Source organism: Sphaeramia orbicularis, chromosome 4 (genome assembly GCF_902148855.1).
Source record: "Sphaeramia orbicularis chromosome 4, fSphaOr1.1, whole genome shotgun sequence".
Lineage (NCBI taxonomy): Eukaryota > Metazoa > Chordata > Actinopteri > Kurtiformes > Apogonidae > Sphaeramia > Sphaeramia orbicularis.
The window spans coordinates 48,698,097-48,721,161 of NC_043960.1; the positions used below are offsets into that span (position 1 = coordinate 48,698,097).

At 38.0% G+C, this 23,065-nt stretch overlaps 1 protein-coding gene across 10 annotated transcripts in view; it reads left to right on the forward strand.

The window, feature by feature from the left end:
* The window catches only part of myo9b (myosin IXB), a 254,759-nt gene that overhangs the window by 137,668 nt on the left and 94,026 nt on the right, over positions 1 to 23,065 (forward strand). For all 10 annotated transcript variants that reach the window (XM_030132067.1, XM_030132068.1, XM_030132066.1 and 7 more), the window contains exon 5: positions 8,501 to 8,595. In XM_030132067.1, coding sequence (XP_029987927.1) covers positions 8,501 to 8,595 — 95 coding nt within the window. The remainder of the gene's footprint in view (positions 1 to 8,500; positions 8,596 to 23,065) is intronic.

Here is a 23,065-nt window from a genome sequence, read left to right on the forward strand (position 1 = left end):
AAGACAGAGCAACAAGCAATAAAATATGCAAAAGGGTGAAAAAGGACATACTACACAAAAAGACAAAAATTATGTGAAATTTCACAAACAAAAAACATTTAAATATTTCAAATCATTTTGTTTTTATGTGTACCCAGGCAGCATTAAATGACACTAAGAACATTATTGTTCTTGGTTTCCTGTTAGTCAACTAGATGAAAACATTGAGGCATTTTTAAGTTTTCATTTGACAGTCCAAACAACAACAGTACATACTATGTAATTCTCTCATTACTTTTTTTTTAATTACTTAGACCCTTTTAGCAGCTAGTACAGTGACTTGTCAATTGATTGCTGATTGTTAGCTAGTTAACACTACCAGTCTTTTAAGCATTTAGGGGCCGTTTACATGGCGTAGGATTCAGTCGACTCTGGGAAGATTTCATCGTGGATTAGCCTTCTGTTAACATGGAAACGGTGCCTAGAGTGCCTGAATCCGGAAACTTTTGATACCAGGGTCCAGGGTGGAATGTTATCGATACGCTCCACATTTCAGCTCCGTGTTAACGCGAATCGGAGCGTTCCGGGGTAAAATATGACGTCACCGCATGCGCTCGCAGCCAAGAACCACCAGTTAACCCACTCCAGGCCAGTTGGTGGCAGTAATGCGCCTCCAAGCTGGTTTGCCAGCCTCTATGACACAATAAAGCTGCAGAAAAAGAAGGAACTCTTACCAGCGGAGACGCATTTCTTAAATCTGCCTCTTCTTCTTCTTCTTCTTCTTCTCATTTAAAGGCTGTCTAAACCGGAAATCATTTGTGCGCAGGCGTGTGTTTTACCGCCACTGTTTCACTACAGCTCTACATCGCCAGCTACTGGTCTGGCATGGCCACTACAGCGTATTCAGCCGTCCTTGCGGACTCATGTTAACGCAGATCGTTATCATAGCGGCTTCGTCTTAACGCGGAATGATTTTATAACGCAAAGGAGAAATCTTTGCGGAATTAGATCCTAGTGTTGCCGTGTAAACATACCCTTAGACACATACCACTTAATGCCTCACTAAATTAGTAACGTAAGCCAATTTGAATAATAATCAGTTAAAAAGGGGGCCCTTGTGTCACATTCATTGTACATAAGCATCACTATTTGCTAGTTGATGGACTGAAAGCCTCACATTTTCTCCAGATGCCATGACCCCATGTAGTGCTCATCCTCCAAATGTAGATTTTGGCTAAGACACACTGTGGAACCCAGGTCCAAGGTGGTGATCATTGATCGTCTAGTCAAGTTTTAATCCGTGATGTCACTCCCAGTAAAACTGGAAGCAAGTGTAGCTAAGTGAAGAATCAAGAGCGAGGAGAACATAAAACTAAGAGCAGGCAAAGAATCGAGAGCAAAGAGAACAGAAGCTCAGAAAATGAGAGGTGATTCTGCAAATGTGAGTGACCACTTTAATTGTTTGTGCCTCTCACTTTTTTTATGTGTCCACAATAATAATTATACTCCCCACAATATTTTTTTTTTACCTCTCCGGTTTTAGTTTTTACACTTGTTTCTATGTAAGTTTCGCCTTCCTACTTTTGATGGTGAAATCACTCCATACAACAGCCCCTGCTGTGAGCAAAGCTCCTCAGACAAAAACAACATTTAACTCCTGGTCTATTGAGTTTCTTTTAGAGCTGCAGCAATTTATTTTTGTTCTTTTTGTTATTCTTGGTTTCAATTAAATGATTATTTGAATTGGTGAACAAAATAGTACAAATGTGAAAAAGACATGTTTGAAAATGACAAACAACTTGTCCTTTATTCCAGAACTGGCTTAAACAACAGCCACAAAAAGTATAAAAGTAAAAGGATATATTAAACAATATCTATTTAGAAATAACAACAATATTAACAGTGTAAAAATATATTTAAAAATATCTCTAGATATAAGCAACAACAATCAAATCTAAATCAACATCTACAAACAATATACTTCAGTCTTCAACCCATTGGTATCCAACTTACTAACAACTTAAGATGGAACTAACATACAACTTTGTGTTGATCCTGGAGTCATGTGCATCACAATAAGTGTCCGTGTGAAACACAACAGCAGAACCAATGTTAAGCAGCAGTGAAATTAAGGAAACAAAGCTTTTAGGAAAAGATATGACTTTATTTATCCCACCGTGGGGAAATTTAACAGTTAACAGCAGCAACATAGAACAAGCAAGTGCAGAGAAAAGATAGGTAGAAAAGCAACAAATGAGTGAAAAATGAAATACAAAGAGAAAATAAGAGATCTGATATTTATATACACTCCTGATGAAAATTTTAAGACCACTTGAAAAATTGCAAGAATTGGCATTTTCTACCGTAGGATCTTAAGAAGGTTCTAAGTAAAGCTTCAAAATGCGAAAAGAAGAAATGGGAGTGAGACAAAAAAAACTGAGTAAACAATTTATTGAAAACAACAATTAAACTGAAATAGGCTGTTCATCAGCCAATCAAAAGTTCAACACCACAGCCTTTAAAAGCCAAAATCTGTGCAAAAATGTGGATTCAGTGTCATTTTCTGTCAGGTATTCACACTCTCATGACCTCCTGATAGCAGATGCAAAAAGCTTTCTCTCTTTGAACATGGTCAGATTGTTGAGTTGCGTAAGCAAAGCCTCTCACAACACGCCATTGTTGCTGAGGTTGGACACAGTAAGACAGTCATTTTGAATCCACTGTCTGGAACCAATGTCCATTATGTAAACTTCCCTTGCCATCCATGCCCAAATGTTCTCAATTGGATTTAGATCAGGGGAACATGTGGGGTGGTCCAAAAGAGTAACGTTATTCCTCTGGAAGAAGTCCTTTGCCAGGTGGGCATTGTGAACTGCAGCGTTGTCCTGTTTTTAAACCCAGTTATTAACACACAGATGAGGGCCCTCAGTCATTAGGGACACCCCCTGCGACATCTCCACATAGCCAGCTGCCATTTGACACCTCTGCACAGCCTGAAGATCTATTGTTCCACTGAAGGAAAAAGCAACCCAGATCATGATGGCAGTGCCCCCTCCACTGTGCTGCCTAGAAAATATCTCATGTGGGATCTCCTTGTCATGCCAGTAACATTGGAAGCCATCAGAACCGTCAAGGTTACATTTTTTGTCATCAGAGAATAAAACTTTCTTCCACCTTTCAGTGTCCCATGTTTGGTGCTCTCTTGCAAAGTCCAAATGGGTAATTTTGAGGCATTGAAGGAGACGAGGCCTTTGACGACATTTTGTCTGTTTTTTTTTTTGTCTCACTCCCGTTTCTTCTTTCTCTACTTAGAACCTTCATAAGATCCAACAGTACAAAATGTAAATTGATGCAATTTTTCAACTCGTCTTAAAATTTTGATCACTAGTGTATATGGGACCTGTTATAAAGTGTAATGGCTGTGGGGAGGAATGACCTGTGGTATCGCTCCTTCTTGCACTAGGAATGTAAAAGTCTGGTGCTGAAGGAGCTGCTCAGGGCCCCTGCAGTGTGGTGCAAGGGTAGGAGGGGTTGTCCATGATGGATGTCAGTTTTGCCAACATCCTTCTGTCTGCTACCTCCTCGATGGAGTCAAGCGGGCAGCCTAAGACTGAGATGGCTCTCTTAACCACTTTGTTCAGTCTCCTTCTGTCTCTGTCTGTACTACCTGCTCCCCAGCACACAATGATTGATTCAGGAAAACTGTAATCATATAATTTGTTTATTCGATTCAAGTCAATTAATCAATTCATCATTTCAGCTCTAGTTTCTTTATTGGTATGTTTGTTGTTGGTATTGACTTCAGGCAGTGTGCTGATCAAAGACATCGACTTGAAGTTCTTGTTCACTCAGATTTTTGATGTCACTGGTACTCACGCCTCCACAGTTCCCAATGTCAGATAAGGCATTATTATAATCTAAATATTAAGTTTCAATTGACCTCAGGATATGCCTCTTAATTGGTTGTTAAGTCAAGGTTACTTTATTTATACCCGTAGGTATATTTGTTTTGCAGTCTAGGTGATTGCCTTGGCATTACAACAACACATACATTGAACATGCAAGACAGGCACTTGATCACGCTTACAGACAGGACAAAAAGACAGGACAAAAAGTGCTCAGTGTTCCACCACTCATCGGTATAGGAGCATGGATAAGTAAAAGAATAAAATAAATAAGATCAAATAAATAAAAAACAAGATGCAATAAAACACAATAAAAACCAGAAAAGATCAAAACAATCCGGGATAAAAACCAGGATAAGAACATAAAATTTTAAAATTTGAAGTCACAATAATAATAAATAGAGCAAACAAATGGAATAAATAACTAAATAAGTTAGTAAAGTGTAATGTCACTATTTCTTAGTCCTTTAACAAAATGATAAAGAAGTGGTTATTTTTGCTTTTTCTAATGCTTCAACATTCACAGGATGCAGGGCTTTCCTGTCAATGTTGTCTGGGTTTTGATACCCCTCCCCCCGTTTTCATAAATAGAAATATATATAAACATACCCCATTCCCCCTTTTTAATATTTTCATTTATTTAAAAAAAAAAAAAAAAAAGCTATCAAAAGTCATTAAGAAGTACAACTTAACTGATAATGGATTTTTAATGGATTTTTCCCATTGGTCTCATTGAACCTGGACCCTCAGTGTGCACTGGGGTGGTTTGTAGCCGAGTGTGAAGTGAGTAGGATGAGGATCAGCACCTCCAAATCCGAGGCCATGATTCTCGACTGGAAAAAGGTGGTCTGCCCTCTCCGGGTCAGTGGGGAGTCCTTACCCCAAGTGGAGGAGTTCAAGTATCTTGGGGTCTTGTTCACGAGTGAGGGAAGGATAGAGCATGAGATTGACAGATGGATCGGTGCAGCGTCTGCAGTGACGCAGTCGCTGTATTGGTCGGTTGTGGTGAAGAAAGAGCTGAGCCGAAAGGCGACGCTCTTGATTTACCGGTCAATCTACGTTCCTACCCTCACCTATGGTCATGAGCTTTGGGTCTTGACCGAAAGGACAAGATCCCGGATACAAGCGGTCGAAATGAGTTTCCTCTGTAGGATGGCTGGGCGCACCATTAGGGATAGGGTGAGGAGCTCAGTCACCGGGGAGGAGCTCGGAGTAGAGCTGCAGCTCCTCCACATCGAGAGGGGCCAGCTGAGGTGGCTCGGACATCTGTTTTGGATGCCTCCTGGACGCCTCCCTGGGGAGGTGTTCCGGCCATGTCCCGCCAGGAGGAGGCCCTGGGGAAGACCTAGGACACACTGGAGAGACTATGTCTCTTGACTGGCCTGGGAACACCCCGGGGTCCCCCCGGAAGAGCTGGAGGAGGTGTCTGGGGAGAGGGAAGGCTGGGCATTCCTGCTTTGACTGTTGCCCCTGCAACCTGGCCCCGAATAAGTGAAAGACAATGGATGGATGGATGGATGGATGGATGGATTTTTAACGGCCAATGCAATAACAACAATCAAACTGCTGATATCACCACTTCTCAAAAAATTGTCGAAAAATTTTTGTCTAAATTACAAACTGGATACTGTTAAACTGAACGTCTAAGTCAAGTATGTATTAAATAGTTATTGTAGGTCTAAATGAATAGATCAGTTTGAAGGATTGTTCACACAGATGGGTTTTTCAGGGGTCCTCCTCCAAAAATATTGAATTTGACATCATGTTGAGGTATTAATAGTATCACATTTATGTAAGAAAATTTGGAAAGGGTAAAGACAAGAAAGTAGCGGAACAACTTAAATGTCAATTCCCCAAAATGTCTAATGGGAGGAAGTCATTTAAGTTAGTTTTGATGTTCTGCTCATCAATTTTACTATTGTTTTTTCTTGGTCACCCAGAAAGTATGGAGGACCAAACCTACCATATTGAAAAATATATACAGAAATATAAAATTGCTTGATAAATTAATTCATGTGGCAATACATGATACAAAAATTTTTTAAAGGCATTTATTTACCTTAAAGGAGTGACATTTTGCTTTTTTAAATGGAATTATGCATTTTGAAACATTTCCCTGTGGTCTACATGAATTGTAAATGCCATGCTTGGGTCTGAATTCCTCATTAATTAAACTCCACAGGCCCATCTTCAACCCTATTTTTTGAGTAATGACACCAGAAAGGTTGTTTTGAGCGCTGGCCCTTTAAATGCAAATGACTCCACCCCTCCAGGGTCTTGACAGTGCTTTCTGTCCCATTCAGCCACTTGAGTTTGTTAATACAACTATCAGCTGAACATTTTAGGTAATCGGCTCATAGTTTGGACATATTTTTAGTATGGACTACAATCACTGCTGCTGCCAAACAATTGTGGCCTACTCTGAGAAATGTTTGTTGGAAGTCTTGACCTTATATGTGCTAATGTCGTGACGTAACTAGTTATGAAACGTAACGAATTAAGAAAGAATTGAAGCGGGTTGTAGAAATCCACTCAATTTTTGCCAGAATGAATATAAAGATAGCTTTGCTGCATCTGGAGGGGTCAAATTGAAACTTTATGAAATGTTCGGGTCCCCACATACACAAATAAATGTTTCAAAGACTAATAAAAGTGGGTTTAGCAAAATATGACCCCTTCAACATTTCATTTTCCGTACCATTTATTTATTTTAGTCCTTATTTATATTTTTCCGTCTTTAATTTTTATCCCTGCATTTATTTTTGCGTTGTTTTCTATTTATATTTTCTTTATCTCTTTTCTTATTTATTTCTACATTTTATTTTCATCTGACATCTTATTAATTTCTTGGCATTTTTTTTTTTTTTTTTAATTCATCATCATATTTACCTCCCCACTAGTCCCCCTCTTGCATTTTTGTCCTCTGTTTATTTCTTCAAGCCTATTTCTTCCTGCATCTTTATTTTACATTTCTGCATGTCCTTTTTATATTTCTGTATGCATTTATGCCTCAATCGGCTAATTAGGGGGGCAGTCTTTAAAGGCTTGTCCTGGGGTCAGCTCTTTGCCTATTGGTCAATTTGTATTAGGCTGCTGTGCTATCAGTGCAGAATAGACTTAGGCATACCTGGCGCTTGTGGTCTTGGTAGAGAGATAGAGATGAAGCTGTGTTATTTGAAAACCAGCAGAATTGCTGCTGCAGAAATGGTTGACTCTTCTGACGATATCGCAAAGAAGTTTAGGCACATTGCAGTCTTAGCTGAAAATCACAGTCACCGAGGACTATTTCACGTGAATATAGTAACTAAGAGAGTGTTTTGGTTTGTTTCACATGTGGACTGACCTGGTGGACCACTTAACATGAGTTATCCAGATGCAGTTATATTGTAATCAGGGGATTCGTGCGTGGATCACATAAGATAAGTGATCCAGATTAGAGTGCTGCAACCCGAACCGAACCCGACAGGTCGGGCCAGGTTTGGACAAAAATTTAGGGGTGCTGTTCGGGTTGGGTTTGGACAGAAATAGAGAGACAGCAGGCGCATATGGAGGCACTGGTACCACGGCTACGTGCATGAAGCCACAGCACCAGTGGCATGTAGCCGCAGTGCCAGTGTCTCGATATGTGCCCGCTGTCTCTTTATTTCTGTCCAAACCCGACCCGTGCCTGACACAATTGTGTCTGAACCCGACAGGCACTTCAGTGTTTGTGTCCGAACCTGACTTGAACCCGTTCTGTTAAATCCAGTTGTTCCCATATTTATGTTATAGATTTTCATTAAATTTACTGGTTTACACATTTGTGGTATGTGAACAGTAGTTTTATTTAAGGGGTCATATTTTGCTAAACCCACTTTTATTAGTCTTTGGTACATTTATTTGTGTATTTGGGGACCCTAATAGTTTAAAAAGTTTGAATTTGAACCCTCCAGGTGCTGCAAAGCTATCTTTATATTCATTTTGGCAAGAGTGTATTTTGAGTGTATTTCTACTACAAATTGACCAATAGCCAAAGAGCCGACCACAGGACATGCCTTTAGAGACCATCTCCCTCATTTGCCTAATGAAGCAGAAATGCATACAAAAATATAAAAATGACACAAAGAAATGTAAAATAGACACACAAGAATAAATAGGCTTGGAGAAATAAATAGAGGAAGAAAATGCAAAAGGGGGAATACTGGGAAGGTAAATATGACTATGAATAAAAAAAGATGCCAATAAATTAATAAGATGTCAGATGAAAATAAAATATAGAAATAAATAAGAAAAGATATAAAGAAAATGTAAATAGAAAACAATGCAAAAATGCAGGGATATAAATTAAAGAAGGAAAAATATAAATAAGGACAAAATAAATAAATAAATGGTACGGAAAATGAAATGTTAAGGTAAATAAATGCCTTTTAAATTTTTTTTGTATCATGTATTGGCACATGAATTAATTTATGAAGCCATTTTTATATTTCTGTATGTTTTTCAATATGGCAGGTTCGGACCTCCATAAGAAAGGCTTGGGTGCCTTCTCTAAGACTGATAAAAAATAGGGAAAACCCTGGGGTGTTAGGTCAACTTCTGAACTGACCCTTTGTGTTTTGTGTCTTCTTCTCTGCCAGGCCTTTGGAAATGCCAAGACAGCCCACAACAACAACTCCAGCCGCTTCGGTAAATTCATCCAGGTGAATTATCTGGAGAGTGGAGTGGTTCGAGGGTGAGTAAATAACACCATATGCAGGTTTGTGTATATTGGGTGGATGTGTCCTCTCTAAACAGTGCCTCACATCAAGTCACATTACTTCTATCAACAGTGTAACAACAGTGAGGGACATGTATTTTGAATCTTTTGCATTGTCATCGTACAGGTTATCATTAGGGTCTTTTCCTTCTGCATATGCTTATATCTTCACTTATGGATAATTATCACAATGAATGTCAAACATATTATTTCTTTCAAGTTCAGATGCTGATTTTTATTCTTAGGCCTGAGCCCAGACATACATGTCGGTGAGGGCCTATTAAAATCACATGGGTCTGTTATTTTTAGGCCCGATCCCAGACATACATGTCGGCGAGGGCCTATTAAAATCGCATGGTTCCGTTATTATTTTTCCTGGACACTTTGATCCCAAATTTCACCCGTTAAACGTTCACGAAAAGTCAATTTTATTTGACCAAAAATTCAAGCCCGGCGAAAATTAATGTTTTTTGAAGTCGCCAAAAAAAAATATTGCAAAATGACTCGGTAGCGCCCCCTCAAAAATCGAAATACATTACGTGGATGGGAGCCCTCCCCAAATTTTTTCAACGTACAAACATGAAACTTGGTACAGACATAGCCCATGGCAGGACAAGTAAAAAATTACATTATGGCCCCGCTCGAAACCCAACAGGAAGTCGGCCATATTGGATGGAAGTGTGGACCTGTAAAATCCCACCCCTCATACTTTCATCATCTCCTCCTAGGGTCCACATCCAATTTGGACCAAACTGGGTGAAAATCACCTACACACGTGATCAAAAGTTATCACCTACATTTTTGATCAAATGTTGGGCGTGGCTGTGATGAGCTCCTGATAAAGCGGCCGTTTTCAAAAGTATAAAACTGTATCTCACAGAATGTCAGATCAAGCCCACAATACGGTGTCCTCTCACTGTTGGTGGCCTTGGCGATCGCGTGGGAGAGCAAGGGCCTTAACACCGCTTGCGGTTTTCATTTTTTAAAATTATTTTACTTTTGCCACTTTGAATGAAAATTTGACACCCTGAACATTAACAAAAAGTCAATTTTATTTGACCTAAAATTCAAGCCCGGCGAAATTTTTTTTTATTTGAAGTCGCCAAGAAAAAATATCGCAAAAAGAATCAGTAGCGCCCCCTCAAAAATCGAAATACATTACGCGGATGGGAGCCCTCCAAAAATTTTTTTCATCGTACAAACATGAAACTTGGTACAGACATAGCCCATGGTAGGACAAGTAAAAAATTACATTATGGCCCCACCCTAAACCCATCAGGAAGTCGACCATATTGGATGGAAGTGTGGACCTCTAAAATCCCACCCCTCATACTTTCATCATCTCCTCCTAGGGTTTACATCCAATTTGGACCAAACTGGGTGAAAATCACCTACACACGTGTGATCAAAAGTTATCACCTACATTTCAAATGTTAGGCGTGGCTGTGATGACCTCACAATGAAGCGGCCATTTTCAGAAGTATAAAAGTGTGTATATCTCGCACACACAGTGTCAGATTGAGTTGGACCCAATGTAACATTTGTGCGAAATGACAACCTGAACACGATGATATGTAACTGGTATAGTTGGATTCTAAAATGGCTCTCTGGCGCCCCCTACAGTTTTTGACTGGGAGTGAAAAAATTTTTTTGACATAGGAACAAGAAATTTGACCTACACATTCCTTATGCCAAACTGAACCAAAAAGCCAATGAGGACACACCCCTATTTACAACTGTGTTGCCATGACGACACCAAAACTGTGCCATTCTAATGAATGGGGTTTTGCCACAAGGACACAATTGATGAAAAACTCTTTGTGTTCCACTAATGGTACACAGACTGAAAATTACACTGTGGAAAAGTAGAATTTTCCAGCAAGACGAATTTTCACAATATTGAAAAATAACTCGGCCACGCCCCCTCAAAATAAGAAAATACATTATGCAGATGGGAACCCACCCCGATTTTTTTTTCCACATAGAAAAATGAAACTTGGTACAGACATAGCCCACGGTAGGACAAGTAAAAAATTACATTATGGCCCCGCCCTAAACCCAACAGGAACTAGGCCCTATTGGGTGGAAGTGTGGACCTCTAAAATCCCACCCCTCATACTTTCATCATCTCCTCCTAGGGTTTACATCCAATTTGGACCAAACTGGGTGAAAATCACCTACACGTGTGATCAAAAGTTATCACCTACATTTTTGATCAAATGTTGGGCGTGGCTGTGACAAGCTCACAATGAAGCGACCATTTTCAGAAGTTTAAAAGTGTGTATATCTCGCACAGAGAGTGTCAGATTAGTTGGACCCAATGTAACATTTGTGCGGAATGACAACCTGAACACCGTGATATGGAACTCGTACAGTTGGATTGTAAAATGGCTCTCTGATGCCCCCTACAGTTTTTGAATGGGAGTGAAATTTTTTTTTTGGATATAGTCAACAGAAATTTGGCACAGATATCCCTGATGCCAAATTGAACCAAAAAGCCAATGAGGACACACCCCTATTTACAATCATGTTGCCATGACAACACCAAAACTGTACCATTCAAATGAATGGGGTTTTGACACAAGGATGAAACTCATGAAAATCTCTTTGTGTTCCACTAATGGTACACAGACTGAAAATTACACCGTGGAAAAGTAGAATTTTCCAGCAAGAAGAATTTTCACAATATTGAAAAATGACTCGGCCATGCCCCCTCAAAATATGAAAATACATTGCGCAGATGCGAACCCACCCAAACAAAATTTCAACGTAGAAAGATGAAATTTGGTACAGACATAGCCCATGGTAGAGCAAGTAAAAAAAAATTACATTATGGCCCCGCCCTAAACACAACAGGAAGTCGGCCATATTGGATGGAAGTGTGGACCTATAAAATCAAACCCCTCATACTTTCATCATCTCCTAGGATTTACATCCAATTTGAACCAAACTGGGTGAAAATCACGTACACACATTTGTGATCAAAAGTTATCACCTACATTTTTGATCAAATGTTGGGCGTGGCTGTGATGAGCTCACAATGAAGCGGCCATTTTTAGAAGTATAAAAGTGTGTATATCACGCACACAGTGTCAGATTGAGTTGGACCCAAAGTAACATTTGTGCGGAATGACAACCTGAACATGATGATATGGAACTCGTATACTTAGACTGTAAAATGGCTCTCTGGCGCCCTCAAAATTTTTTAAATGGGACAATTTTTTTTGACTTAGTCAAAAAAAATTTGGCACACACATCCTCCATGCCAAACTGAACCAAAAAACCAATGAAGACACATCCCTATTTACAATCGTGTTGCCATGACGACACCAAAACTGTGCCATAGACATGAATGGGTTTTTGCCAGAATCCCACCCCTCATACTTTCATCATCTCCTCCTAGGGTTTACATCCAATTTGGACCAAACTTGGTGAAAATCACCTACCCACACGTGTGATCAAAAGTTATCACCTACATTTTTGATCAAATGTTGAGCGTGGCTCTGAAAAGCTCGCAATGAAGCGATGGTTTTCAGAAGTATAACACTGTGTGTATCTTGAAGAATGTCAGATCGAGCCCATGATATAGTGTCCTCTCACTGTCGGTGGCCTTGGCGGTTGCATTGGGAGGCGGTCGTGTTGGAGGGCGAGAGCCTTAACGCTGCTTGTGGTTTTAATTTTTTTTTTTTTTTTTAAGTTGAAGAAAACAGGTTTAATTGCTTAACTTATCCAGAAAAAATCACATGAAAGACACATTCATATATAAACATTTTATTTTTACCCCATATGTTTCCTTTATTTGTTACATATATTTCTCCCATCTGTGGGAGAGTTGGCCTTTTTTACATTTTCAGTGTTTCTTGGTAGTTTTGTATATTGGCAGTAATAATTTTTGTGACAGTTTTTATATAGTTATATAGTTTGTTTTGCACTTTAAGAATCTGCTGCTAAACAGAACAGAGCTGCTAAACTGATTTTCATTGTTCCTGTAACAGTGACAATAAAGATTTATTCAATTTTATGTTAAAATTAATTTCTAAGAGATATGATTATTTTTTCTAGGTACAGTACTGTGCAAAAGTCTTACATCACCTAGCTGTCTGGTTTTGGCAGGGCTATAATAAGCATATTTTTGTAATCTACATTAAGAAACCACAAGAAAATACAGGAAATGCATTCTACCCAGATTATTTACTTTGACCTCTGTTCTCATGACAACATACTGGGACATTTACATTGGATCCTCTTCCTGTAGTTTTGTCATTAGGGTCTGATAGCCTAATATCTTCGTATTTTATGGTTAGTCATATGATTCCTCCTCTCTGCAGTGTGTATGTGTGCATGGACTGAGTCTTTTATCCACCAGCATATCCTTCCCTCTTCTCAGTAGTCAGACTCTGGTTAGGAGCTGTTGCTTAGCTGTGTCATTTCCTCATTTCCTCATCACGACAGCAAATCAGCTGGTCAGTACAGTGTCTTTAAAAAGACAGTGTTATGCTGTAAATAGGGAGAGTCAGAAGCCAAAAGGTCTGCAGAGAGTTTTGTGCACAGTAGATTTTTGTTGCCGGACTTGGTGGAAAAGTGTGTCATACTGAAAATAGCATTTTATTTGAATCAAGTAAATGCCTGTGGCAACAGCTGCTCTGCATGAGTTCACAGTAAGTAGGCATCCCAACCTGATTATCCCCTTATGGCACCTGGTCTCATTGTGCTCTATTGAATTGGTTACTCTGAACATGGTCTGTAATCCAATCAAGAGAGTTGATTTAGTTATCTGAGGCTTTTCTGTCCCACAAAATAAACCCCCTTAGGCTACATCCATGTTTAGTGTTAAAAAATACTGTTTTAATCATGAAAACCTTCTTGGTCCACACTTGAGTTTTAGTTTTAGAGTTTAAAAAAAAAAAAAAAAAAAACCTTAACATTCACATACACCTGAAAAGCATATCATATGACCTGTGGAGCTGATAAGACTGGTGGACACAGGAATTGTTGTAAATTGCTTGAGTAACAACTTTCTTGCTGTTAGTATAATCAGTATCAAATGTCAAGATGAAAAGCAGACTTTGACTTCACAACAGCTGCTGGAAGAGATGACAAAGACAGAATTGAATCGCCTTTAATTCAATATCCATGTTAATTTAACAGCATGGAGTCAAGTATGACACGAACGATGTAGTGAGTGATAAAAGTTGGGTGTCAACACTATGGTTTTCAACAATCTCAGTTTACAGTCCACATTAAAATGTTACCCAGAGTTTACAATTTAAAGAACCAATGTTCCCGAGTTAAGTTATATGAACTTTAAGTGTAGAAACTGTTATATGTTTTTAAACAAGAGCATTTAGCATCGACATTATTCTGTGTAGGAAGGAGTTGGATCACCTCAAACTAGATCAGCTCCTAGGGTTGACATCAGCATACATGCTACAGTCGCCTGTGGCCTCGCCTATCAAGTATCAGACTATCCCAGTTCTTCTCTGCACACTTAACAAAGGCTGCCTTTCTATCTCTACATCTCCAGTGGCAGCCATTCACACGGTCAATAGAGAAGATTAACAAATGGAAGGCTGCTGTTCCGCTCTACTCTGCTTTCTGAGCAGACAGTCACAGAGGGGATGCTTTCATGCTCTCCTTCTCTCTCTCTCTCTCCCCCTCTGTCATTGGGATTGTAGCACAATGAAACAAAATGATGACAAGAAACACTAGTGAATCACCAGTAAGGTGGTGTGTGAGTAAGAATTACCACGCACTTTGTATATGTCTAAATGTATTTGTCATCAGAATGTGTTGGACCGCCATGACAGATTTGTTAGATTCATATTTCCTTCAAATGAAGTAGAGTTGGCTCTTCAGAGTCATTCACCATCCATCTGTATTAGAATTTTCTGCTTTTATAATGCAAATGTATATCTTTGGATATATAGTATGGTATTAGAGACATGCACCTCAAACTGACCTGAGACAAAATAGGTATCCTGAATCAAAATGAGCCCAGTGTGCTCAAAAACACACACTGCAACAGACATCTGGTCATAAGATAATGGAAGCTCACGTGGACACTGTTTGTATGGCCTTACCTGTAACAGGTTTAATAAAGGTTATAAAGAAGCTGAGTGTCCACAGGCATAAATGACTAGAGCAAAGGGCTGAAATTAGTGATGTTCACCCTGCAAGCCTTCAATTCACATTTATTTTGCCAATTCAATTTATTTTTTTAATTTTGTTTTTAAATGTGACCTTAGTTAGATTAGTATGACATGAAGAATAAGAAAAGAACTAAGATGTTGCATGCCCCATGCTGTCAAATGGAAGTAAACATGGAGGCCCCGATGTCACAGTTTGATTTATAAGCAGATGTGCTGTGAAAACCAGGATATTTCTGATTATACCACAGTGAAGATAAGAAAGTACTGTACTGTATAAATGCATTCTTCTGTGGACCTCATTCAACCATTCCTTTTATTATGTATTAATACCTGTTATATTGAGTTTTGTTTGCACAAAGCTTACACCCCAAATATTGTACACATTTATGAGATTTAAAACCACACTATTCTTCCACTGACTAACTTCATCGTGGCTTTTTTCCATGTTTGTATTCACAAAGTGACTCCCAACTGCACAGAATTGTCATGAATGCCTGTCTTGTGTAACATGAATGTCACATTTATTCTGATATAAATGTTCAAACTTAGGACATATGTCAGAACATCTTGTCTGCATCTGATTTACAGCCAAATATGGAAGTCCTAATAAAGATAGATTAGGTTCCATGCTTGATTGTCAAGCTAAGGAAATTTGAGTTGATGAGTAGTTATTGTACAAATAATTGCTCTTAATGATATTATCTGTTCTGGAGACTTTATACCTCTACTGTGATATAAGTCTACTAATATTTCAATTATCCACATGCACCACATGCGAAGAGTGATCTAGGCCACTTTTACCTACAGTCTGAACACAGCCCAAGTCAGCAAATGACACTGAAACATTTTGCATGTAATGCTTTCCTATACCTAGAAACAGGACAGGACGATAAATGCAACTAGGGCTGGGCGATATGACCTAAAATCAATATCACGATAATTGGGTAGTTTTACCTCGATAACGATAAATGCACGATAAATACCCCCCCCCCGGCCCGCACAAGGACCACGGCAAAGTGACTTCCTTTTGTTCATTTATTATAAACATTTTACCTTTCTCGTAAACTTTTTTGAACATACGTTTATGTAATGGCATTTTGGCGGTAATGTCTTTGTTGAGGTAATGTCTCTTGTAAACAAATATGTGCCATATTGCCAAGTGCAAAAGAGGTTCTTCTGGCTTGTAAACAATAACAGAAATAAAATAAATCAATACAACGCTAGAACAATAGAAGAGGTATACAACGTTTTACACATTTTTAACAAACATTTGAACTCATGCAATGATCAAAGTGCAAAAATGTCAGTGTAACACTGATTAGAAACAAAACGAGCTTCAAAAGTGCACTTAAAAAAACACAAGCAGAATTGCTTTCTCAACTCAAAAGATTTCAACCTGACTCCCTGCAGTTACATATTATCACTCTAAACACTAATGTTTAGTTTAGGTTTTTACTTAGAAACACTAGCATGTTAACCATTTCTGGTTTAAGGCACGATCTGAGGCATGTAACAGTGTTGCCTCCAGAGCTGAAAATTCGCTCAGATGGGGAGCTAGTGGCTGGTATACAAAGGTACTTTTTTGCCACCTTACTCAGAGTGGGAAAGTGGACATGATGTTCTCTCCACCAATCTAGTGGATTTCCCTCACTATCCTGCAAAGGGGACACCAAGTAGCTGCTCAGCTCTGCTTCTATTGCTTGCTGGCGTGACACAGTGGGTGCATTTGAAGATGCTGCCTCGCTTCCTTTGAAAAAGCTACCCAATGACTTTCTTGGCTTCTTTGGTTCAGAAGATGACGATGTAGAAGGCTGAGGTTCAGTTGCAGTGTTCCCTTCGGTTAACTGTGTGTAGTCTGCAGCTGCTGACTCCATCTCTCTTTTCATTTTTTCCTGAATGGCGAGGACACGATCTGCAGAAATGTAGGATGCCTTGAATCTGGGATCAATAAAACTGGTCATGTCCAAAAGGTCCTCAGTGGTCGGATCTGAGAACTTCTCATCAAGGTATGCCAGGATGTCAGATTTTATGGCTTTTGTCAGATCAACATCATCATCATCCTCAGCCAGCACCCGTGAATGGAGAATGTGTAAGACAGGCTTCACGGATGAAATTGTCACATACTCTTCACCTGACAGAGCATCTGTGAACTCCACCAGTGGAGCAAGGGCTTTGTTCATGGCCTCCAACACATCCAAGTCAGACCAGTTTGGTATCAGATGCCTTGAGATTTTGTCATCAGAGAGGACCTGTGATAATAATAATAATAATTATTATTATTTTTATTGCATGTATGTTGTGCTTTTCAACTTAATATATTTTTTAAATAAATCTTTTGACTATTTTCCCAAATGCCTAAATTTAAAAGAGTGGTGGAAACTATTTTGTTGTAATCACTGCTGTTGAAAGCCAACTGCCTCTTTAAAATGCATTGAAACTTAAGTCCCTAGCTTTGTATGAAACAGTTCTTACGTTATGAAAAAAACTTTTAAATGACAACAAAGCAACAACAGAAAAGAAAATTAGTATCTAATTCTGAGCACAGTAACATATACAATAAAATAAAGCACTAATGATCATAGCTTACCTGTATGATGGCTTTCTTTTGTTCAAGTAGCCTTGCTGTCATCAACTGCATTGATCCCCATCTGGTGGGTCATGATGTTTTAAGTTTGTGTTGAGGCAGGTTTAACTCTATCTGTGCCTTGCACAAAGCTTTCTTCTTCTTCCAACTATAGGAGAAGGAACTGACTATTTTTTTTACAGATCTTCATGGCCCGGTCCACAGCAGGTTGTTTTTTGAGAGCATTTTCTGAAACAGACACACACATAAACACAATTTAGCTTTTATTTGCAGATAAAGCATAATTTAGTATTTGATATGGTCAACTTTGTACAATGACACAGCATGAGATGCAGCGGTGGAATAAGTACTTAATTTTCTTAACTAGGTAAAAGTTCTGATACAAAAGCAACAAATGTACTTAGGTTAAAAGTAAAAAAGTACTTTAAAAGTAAAAAATAATTCACTCAAATTATCTGAATAAACTAGGACTAAATCTCAACTAAAACAAGATTAAACCAGGACTAAACCAGGCCCTGGCAAAAGTGTTAATTTTAGGAACTAAATATGTTGAAAATTCTTTTACTTTTGCAGCAAATCAAAAACGTAGTGAAGTACAAAGTACACAGGCTATGAAATGTAATAAAGTAAAAGTATCCATCCCAAAATGTACATTAATATAGCTTCAAATTTGTACTTTTTACTTAGTTATTCCACACTGATTAGCTGCTATAGCCATGTAAGTGTCATTTTATTCCTAATATACACTGCTGAATAATTATTAATGGTTGTTTAGGCTTTCTTTCCTATTATCCCTACATTGTACAAAGTTAGTCACAGGAACACATACACAGAGTCAGCTTATGCCAATAATACAGTACAGTTGACTTCGTTACCACCAATATGTCACTGCGGTCAAGCCAGCTGACTCTTCTTTTTCCGCGGTCAAGCCAGCTGACTCTCCTTTTTACGAAGTCAGTACAGCCGCTCCAACATTTCCAGTGCTCCCGTATTACACACTTTACGGTAAAAACACGGAGGTGGTTGAGAAAGTCAGCGCAAGGATGCTACAGCGTGGATCATCTTCCGGTTTTCAAAATAAAATGTGGGTTATTGATGGGCAATAAACAGACGTGTCAGTGTGATTCTTCACTGGTTTTTAACCATTCTGTCGTCCGCGGTGACTTGCCGTACGTGTTTGCCGGCAGCGGTGATTCAGGATACACCCCAGACCCTTTGAACAGATTAAAACATTTTGTTTCAATCTCTTCAATGAATATTTATCTTGTATTGAGCTACAATGCTAACATTTACAATGTTAATTTCATTAAAAATAGGGAAATTATTCAAATGTAATAAAAAGAGGTGTAACTCAACCAGCCCATGGAGTACTACGATCCTGCAGTGATTTGGGGTAAATAGGTCACATGACCTGTAAGCTATTAAGCTAAAATGCTAATATTTACACTAAAAAATTCCTTAAAAATACCAACAGTGTTAAAACGTCACAAAAATGACCGTAACTCATTTAGCCAGTACCGAATTACAATCCTGCAGTGATTTTGGGTCAATAGGTCACATGACCTGCAAGCTATTGAGCTACAATGCTAATATTTACATTTTAAAAAAAATTAAAAATACTAACAGTGTTAAAACGTCACAAAAATGACCGTAGCTCGTTCAGCCAGTACCGTACTAATATCCTGCAGTGATTTGGGGTAAATAGGTCACATGACCTGTAAGCTATTAAGCTAAAATGCTAATATTTACACTAAAAAATTCCTTAAAAATACCAACAGTGTTAAAACGTCACAAAAATGACTGTAACTCATTTAGCCAGTACCGAATTACAATCCTGCAGTGATTTTGGGTCAATAGGTCACATGACCTGCAAGCTATTGAGCTACAATGCTAATATTTACATTTTAAAAAAAATTAAAAATACTAACAGTGTTAAAACGTCACAAAAATGACCGTAGCTCGTTCAGCCAGTACCGTACTAATATCCTGCAGTGATTTTGGGTCAATAGGTCACATGACCTGTAAGCTATTGAGCTAAAATGTTAATATTTACATTAAAAAATTCCTTAAAAAAAGCAACAGTGTTAAAACGTCACAAAAATGACCGTAACTCATTCAGCCAGTGCCGTACTACAATCCTGCAGTGATTTGGGGTCAATAGGTCACATGACTTGCAAGCTATTGAGCTAAAATGCTAATATTTACACTAAAAAATTCCTTAAAAATAGCAACAGTGTTAAAATGTCACAAAAATGACCGTAACTCATTCAGCAAGTACCGTACTACAATCCTGCAATGATTTTGGGTCAATACCTCACATGACCTGCAAGCTATTGAGCTAAAATGCTAATATTTACATTCAAAAAATCATTTAAAATACCAAAAGTGTTGAAACGTCACAAAAATGACCGTAACTTATTTAGCCAGTACCGTATTACAATCCTGCAGTGATTTTGGGTCAATAGGTCACATGACCTGCAAGCTATTGAGCTACAATGCTAATATTTACATTTAAAAAAAAATTAAAAATACCAACAGTGTTAAAACATCACAAAAATGACCGTAGCTCTTTCAGCCAGTACCGTACTAATATCCTGCAGTGATTTTGGGTCAATAGGTCACATGACCTGTAAGCTATTGAGCTAAAATGTTAATATTTACATTAAAAAATTCCTTAAAAAAAGCAACAGTGTTAAAATGTCACAAAAATGACCATAACTCATTCAGCCAGTACCGTACTAAAATCCTGCAGTGATTTTGGGTCAATAGGTCACATGACCTGCAAGCTATTGAGCTAAAATGCTAATATTTTCACTAAAAAAATCATTAAAAAATATCAACAGTGTTAAAACATCACTAAAATGACTGTAACTCGTTCAGCCAGTACCGTACTACAATCCTGCAGTGATTTTGGGTCAATAGGTCACATGACCTGCAAGCTATTGAGCTACAATGCTAATATTTACACTAAAAAATTCCTTAAAAATAGCAACAGTGTTAAAACATCATAAAAATGGCTGTAACTCGTTCAGCCAGTACCGTACTAATATCCTGCAGTGATTTTGGGTCAATAGGTCACATGACCTGCAAGCTATTGAGCTAAAATGCTAATATTTACACTAAAAAATTCTTTAAAAATACCAGCAGTGTTAAAACGTCACAAAAATGACCGTAACTCGTTCAGCCAGTACCGTACTAAAATCCTGCAGTGATTTTGGGTCAATACCTCACATGACCTGCAAGCTATTGAGCTAAAACGCTAATATTTACATTTAAAAAATAATTAAAAATAGCAACAGTGTTAAAACATCACTAAAATGACCGTAACTCATTCAGCCAGTACCGCACTAAAATCCTGCAGTGATTTTGGGTCAATAGGTCACATGACCTGGAAGCTATTGAGCTAAAACGCTAATATTTACACTAAAAAATTCCTTCAAAATAGCAACAGTGTTAAAACATCATAAAAATGACTGTAACTCGTTCAGCCAGTACCGTACTAATATCCTGCAGTGATTTTGGGTCAATAGGTCACATGACCTGGAAGCTATTGAGCTAAAATGCTAATATTTACACTAAAAAATTCCTTAAAAATACCAACAGTGTTAAAATGTCACAAAAATGACCGTAACTCGTTCAGCCAGTACTGTACTACGATCCTGCAGTGATTTTGGGTCAATTGGTCACATGACCTGCAAGCTATTGAGCTAAAATGCTAATATTTTCACTAAAAAAATCATTAAAAATAGCAACAGTGTTAAAACGTCACAAAAATGACCGTAACTCATTCAGCCAGGACTGTACTACAATCCTGCAGTGATTTTGGGTCAATAGGTCACATAACCTGCAAGCTATTGAGCTAAAATGCTAATATTTACACTAAAATTTACACTAAAATTAGCATTTTAGCTCAATAGCTTCCAGGTCATGTGACCGATTGACCCAAAATCACTGCAGAATTGTAGTACGGTACTGGCTAAATGAGTTACGGTCATTTTTGTGACATTTTAACACTGTTGGTATTTTTAAGGAATTTATTAGTGTAAATATTAGCATTTTAGCTCAATAGCTTGCAGGTCATGTGACCTATTGACCCAAAATCACTGCAGAATCGTAATACGGTACTGGCTGAATGAGTTACGGTCATTTTTGTGACATTTTAACACTGTTGCTATTTTTAAGGAATTTTTTAGTGTAAATATTAGCATTTTAGCTCAATAGCTTGCAGGTCATGTGACCTATTGACCCAAAATCACTGCAGAATTGTAGTAGGATACTGGCTGAATGAGTTACGGTCATTTTAGTGACGTTTTAACACTGTTACCATTTAAATGATTTTTTTAATGTAAATATTAGCATTTTAGCTCAATAGCGTCCAGGTCATGTGACCGATTGACCCAAAATCACTGCAGGATTGTAGTACGGTACAGGCTAAATGAGTTACGGTCATTTTTGTGACATTTTAACACTGTTGGTATTTTTAAGGGATTTTTTAGTGTAAATATTAGCATTTTAGCTCAATAGCTTCCAGGTCATGTGACCGATTGACCCAAAATTACTGCAGAATTGTAGTACGGTACTGGCTAAATGAGTTACGGTCATTTTTGTGACATTTTAACACTGTTGGTATTTTTAAGGAATTTGTTAGTGTAAATATTAGCATTTTAGCTCAATAGCTTGCAGGTCATGTGAGCTATTGACCCAAATCACTGCAGAATTGTAGTACGGCACTGGCTGAATGAGTTACGGTCATTTTTGTGACGTTTTAACACTGTTGGTATTTTAAGGAATTTTTTAGTGTAAATATTAGCATTTTAGCTCAATAGCTTTCAGGCCATGTGACCTATTGACCCAAAATCACTGCAGGATTGTAGTAGGATACTGGCTGAATGAGTTACGGTCATTTTTGTAACGTTTTAACACTGTTGCCATTTTAAATGATTTTTTTAATGTAAATATTAGCATTTTAGCTCAATAACTTGCAGGTCATGTGACCGATTGACCCAAAATTACTGCAGAATAGTAGTACGGTACTGGCTAAATGTGTTACGGTCATTTTTGTGACATTTTAACACTGTTGGTATTTTTAAGGAATTTGTTAGTGTAAATATTAGCATTTTAGCTCAATAGCTTGCAGGTCATGTGAGCTATTGACCCAAATCACTGCAGAATTGTAGTACGGCACTGGCTGAATGACTTACGGTCATTTTTGTGACGTTTTAACACTGTTGGTATTTTTAAGGAATTTTTTGTGTAAATATTAGCATTTTAGCTCAATAGCTTTCAGGCCATGTGACCTATTGACCCAAAATCACTGCAGGATTGTAGTAGGATACTGGCTGAATGAGTTACGGTCATTTTGTAACGTTTTAACACTGTTGCCATTTTAAATGATTTTTTTAATGTAAATATTAGCATTTTAGCTCAATAGCTTCCAGGTCATGTGACCTATTGACCCAAAATCACTGCAGAATCATAGTACGGTACTGGCTGAATGAGTTACTGTCATTTTTGTGACATTTTAACAATGTTACTATTTTTAAGGAATTTTTTAGTGTAAATATTAGCATTTTAGCTCAATAGCTTCCAGGTCATGTGACCTATTGACCCAAAATCACTGCAGGATCGTAGTACGGTACTGGCTGAATGAGTTACGGTCATTTTTGTGACATTTTAACAATGTTGCTATTTTTAAGGAATTTTTTAGTGTAAA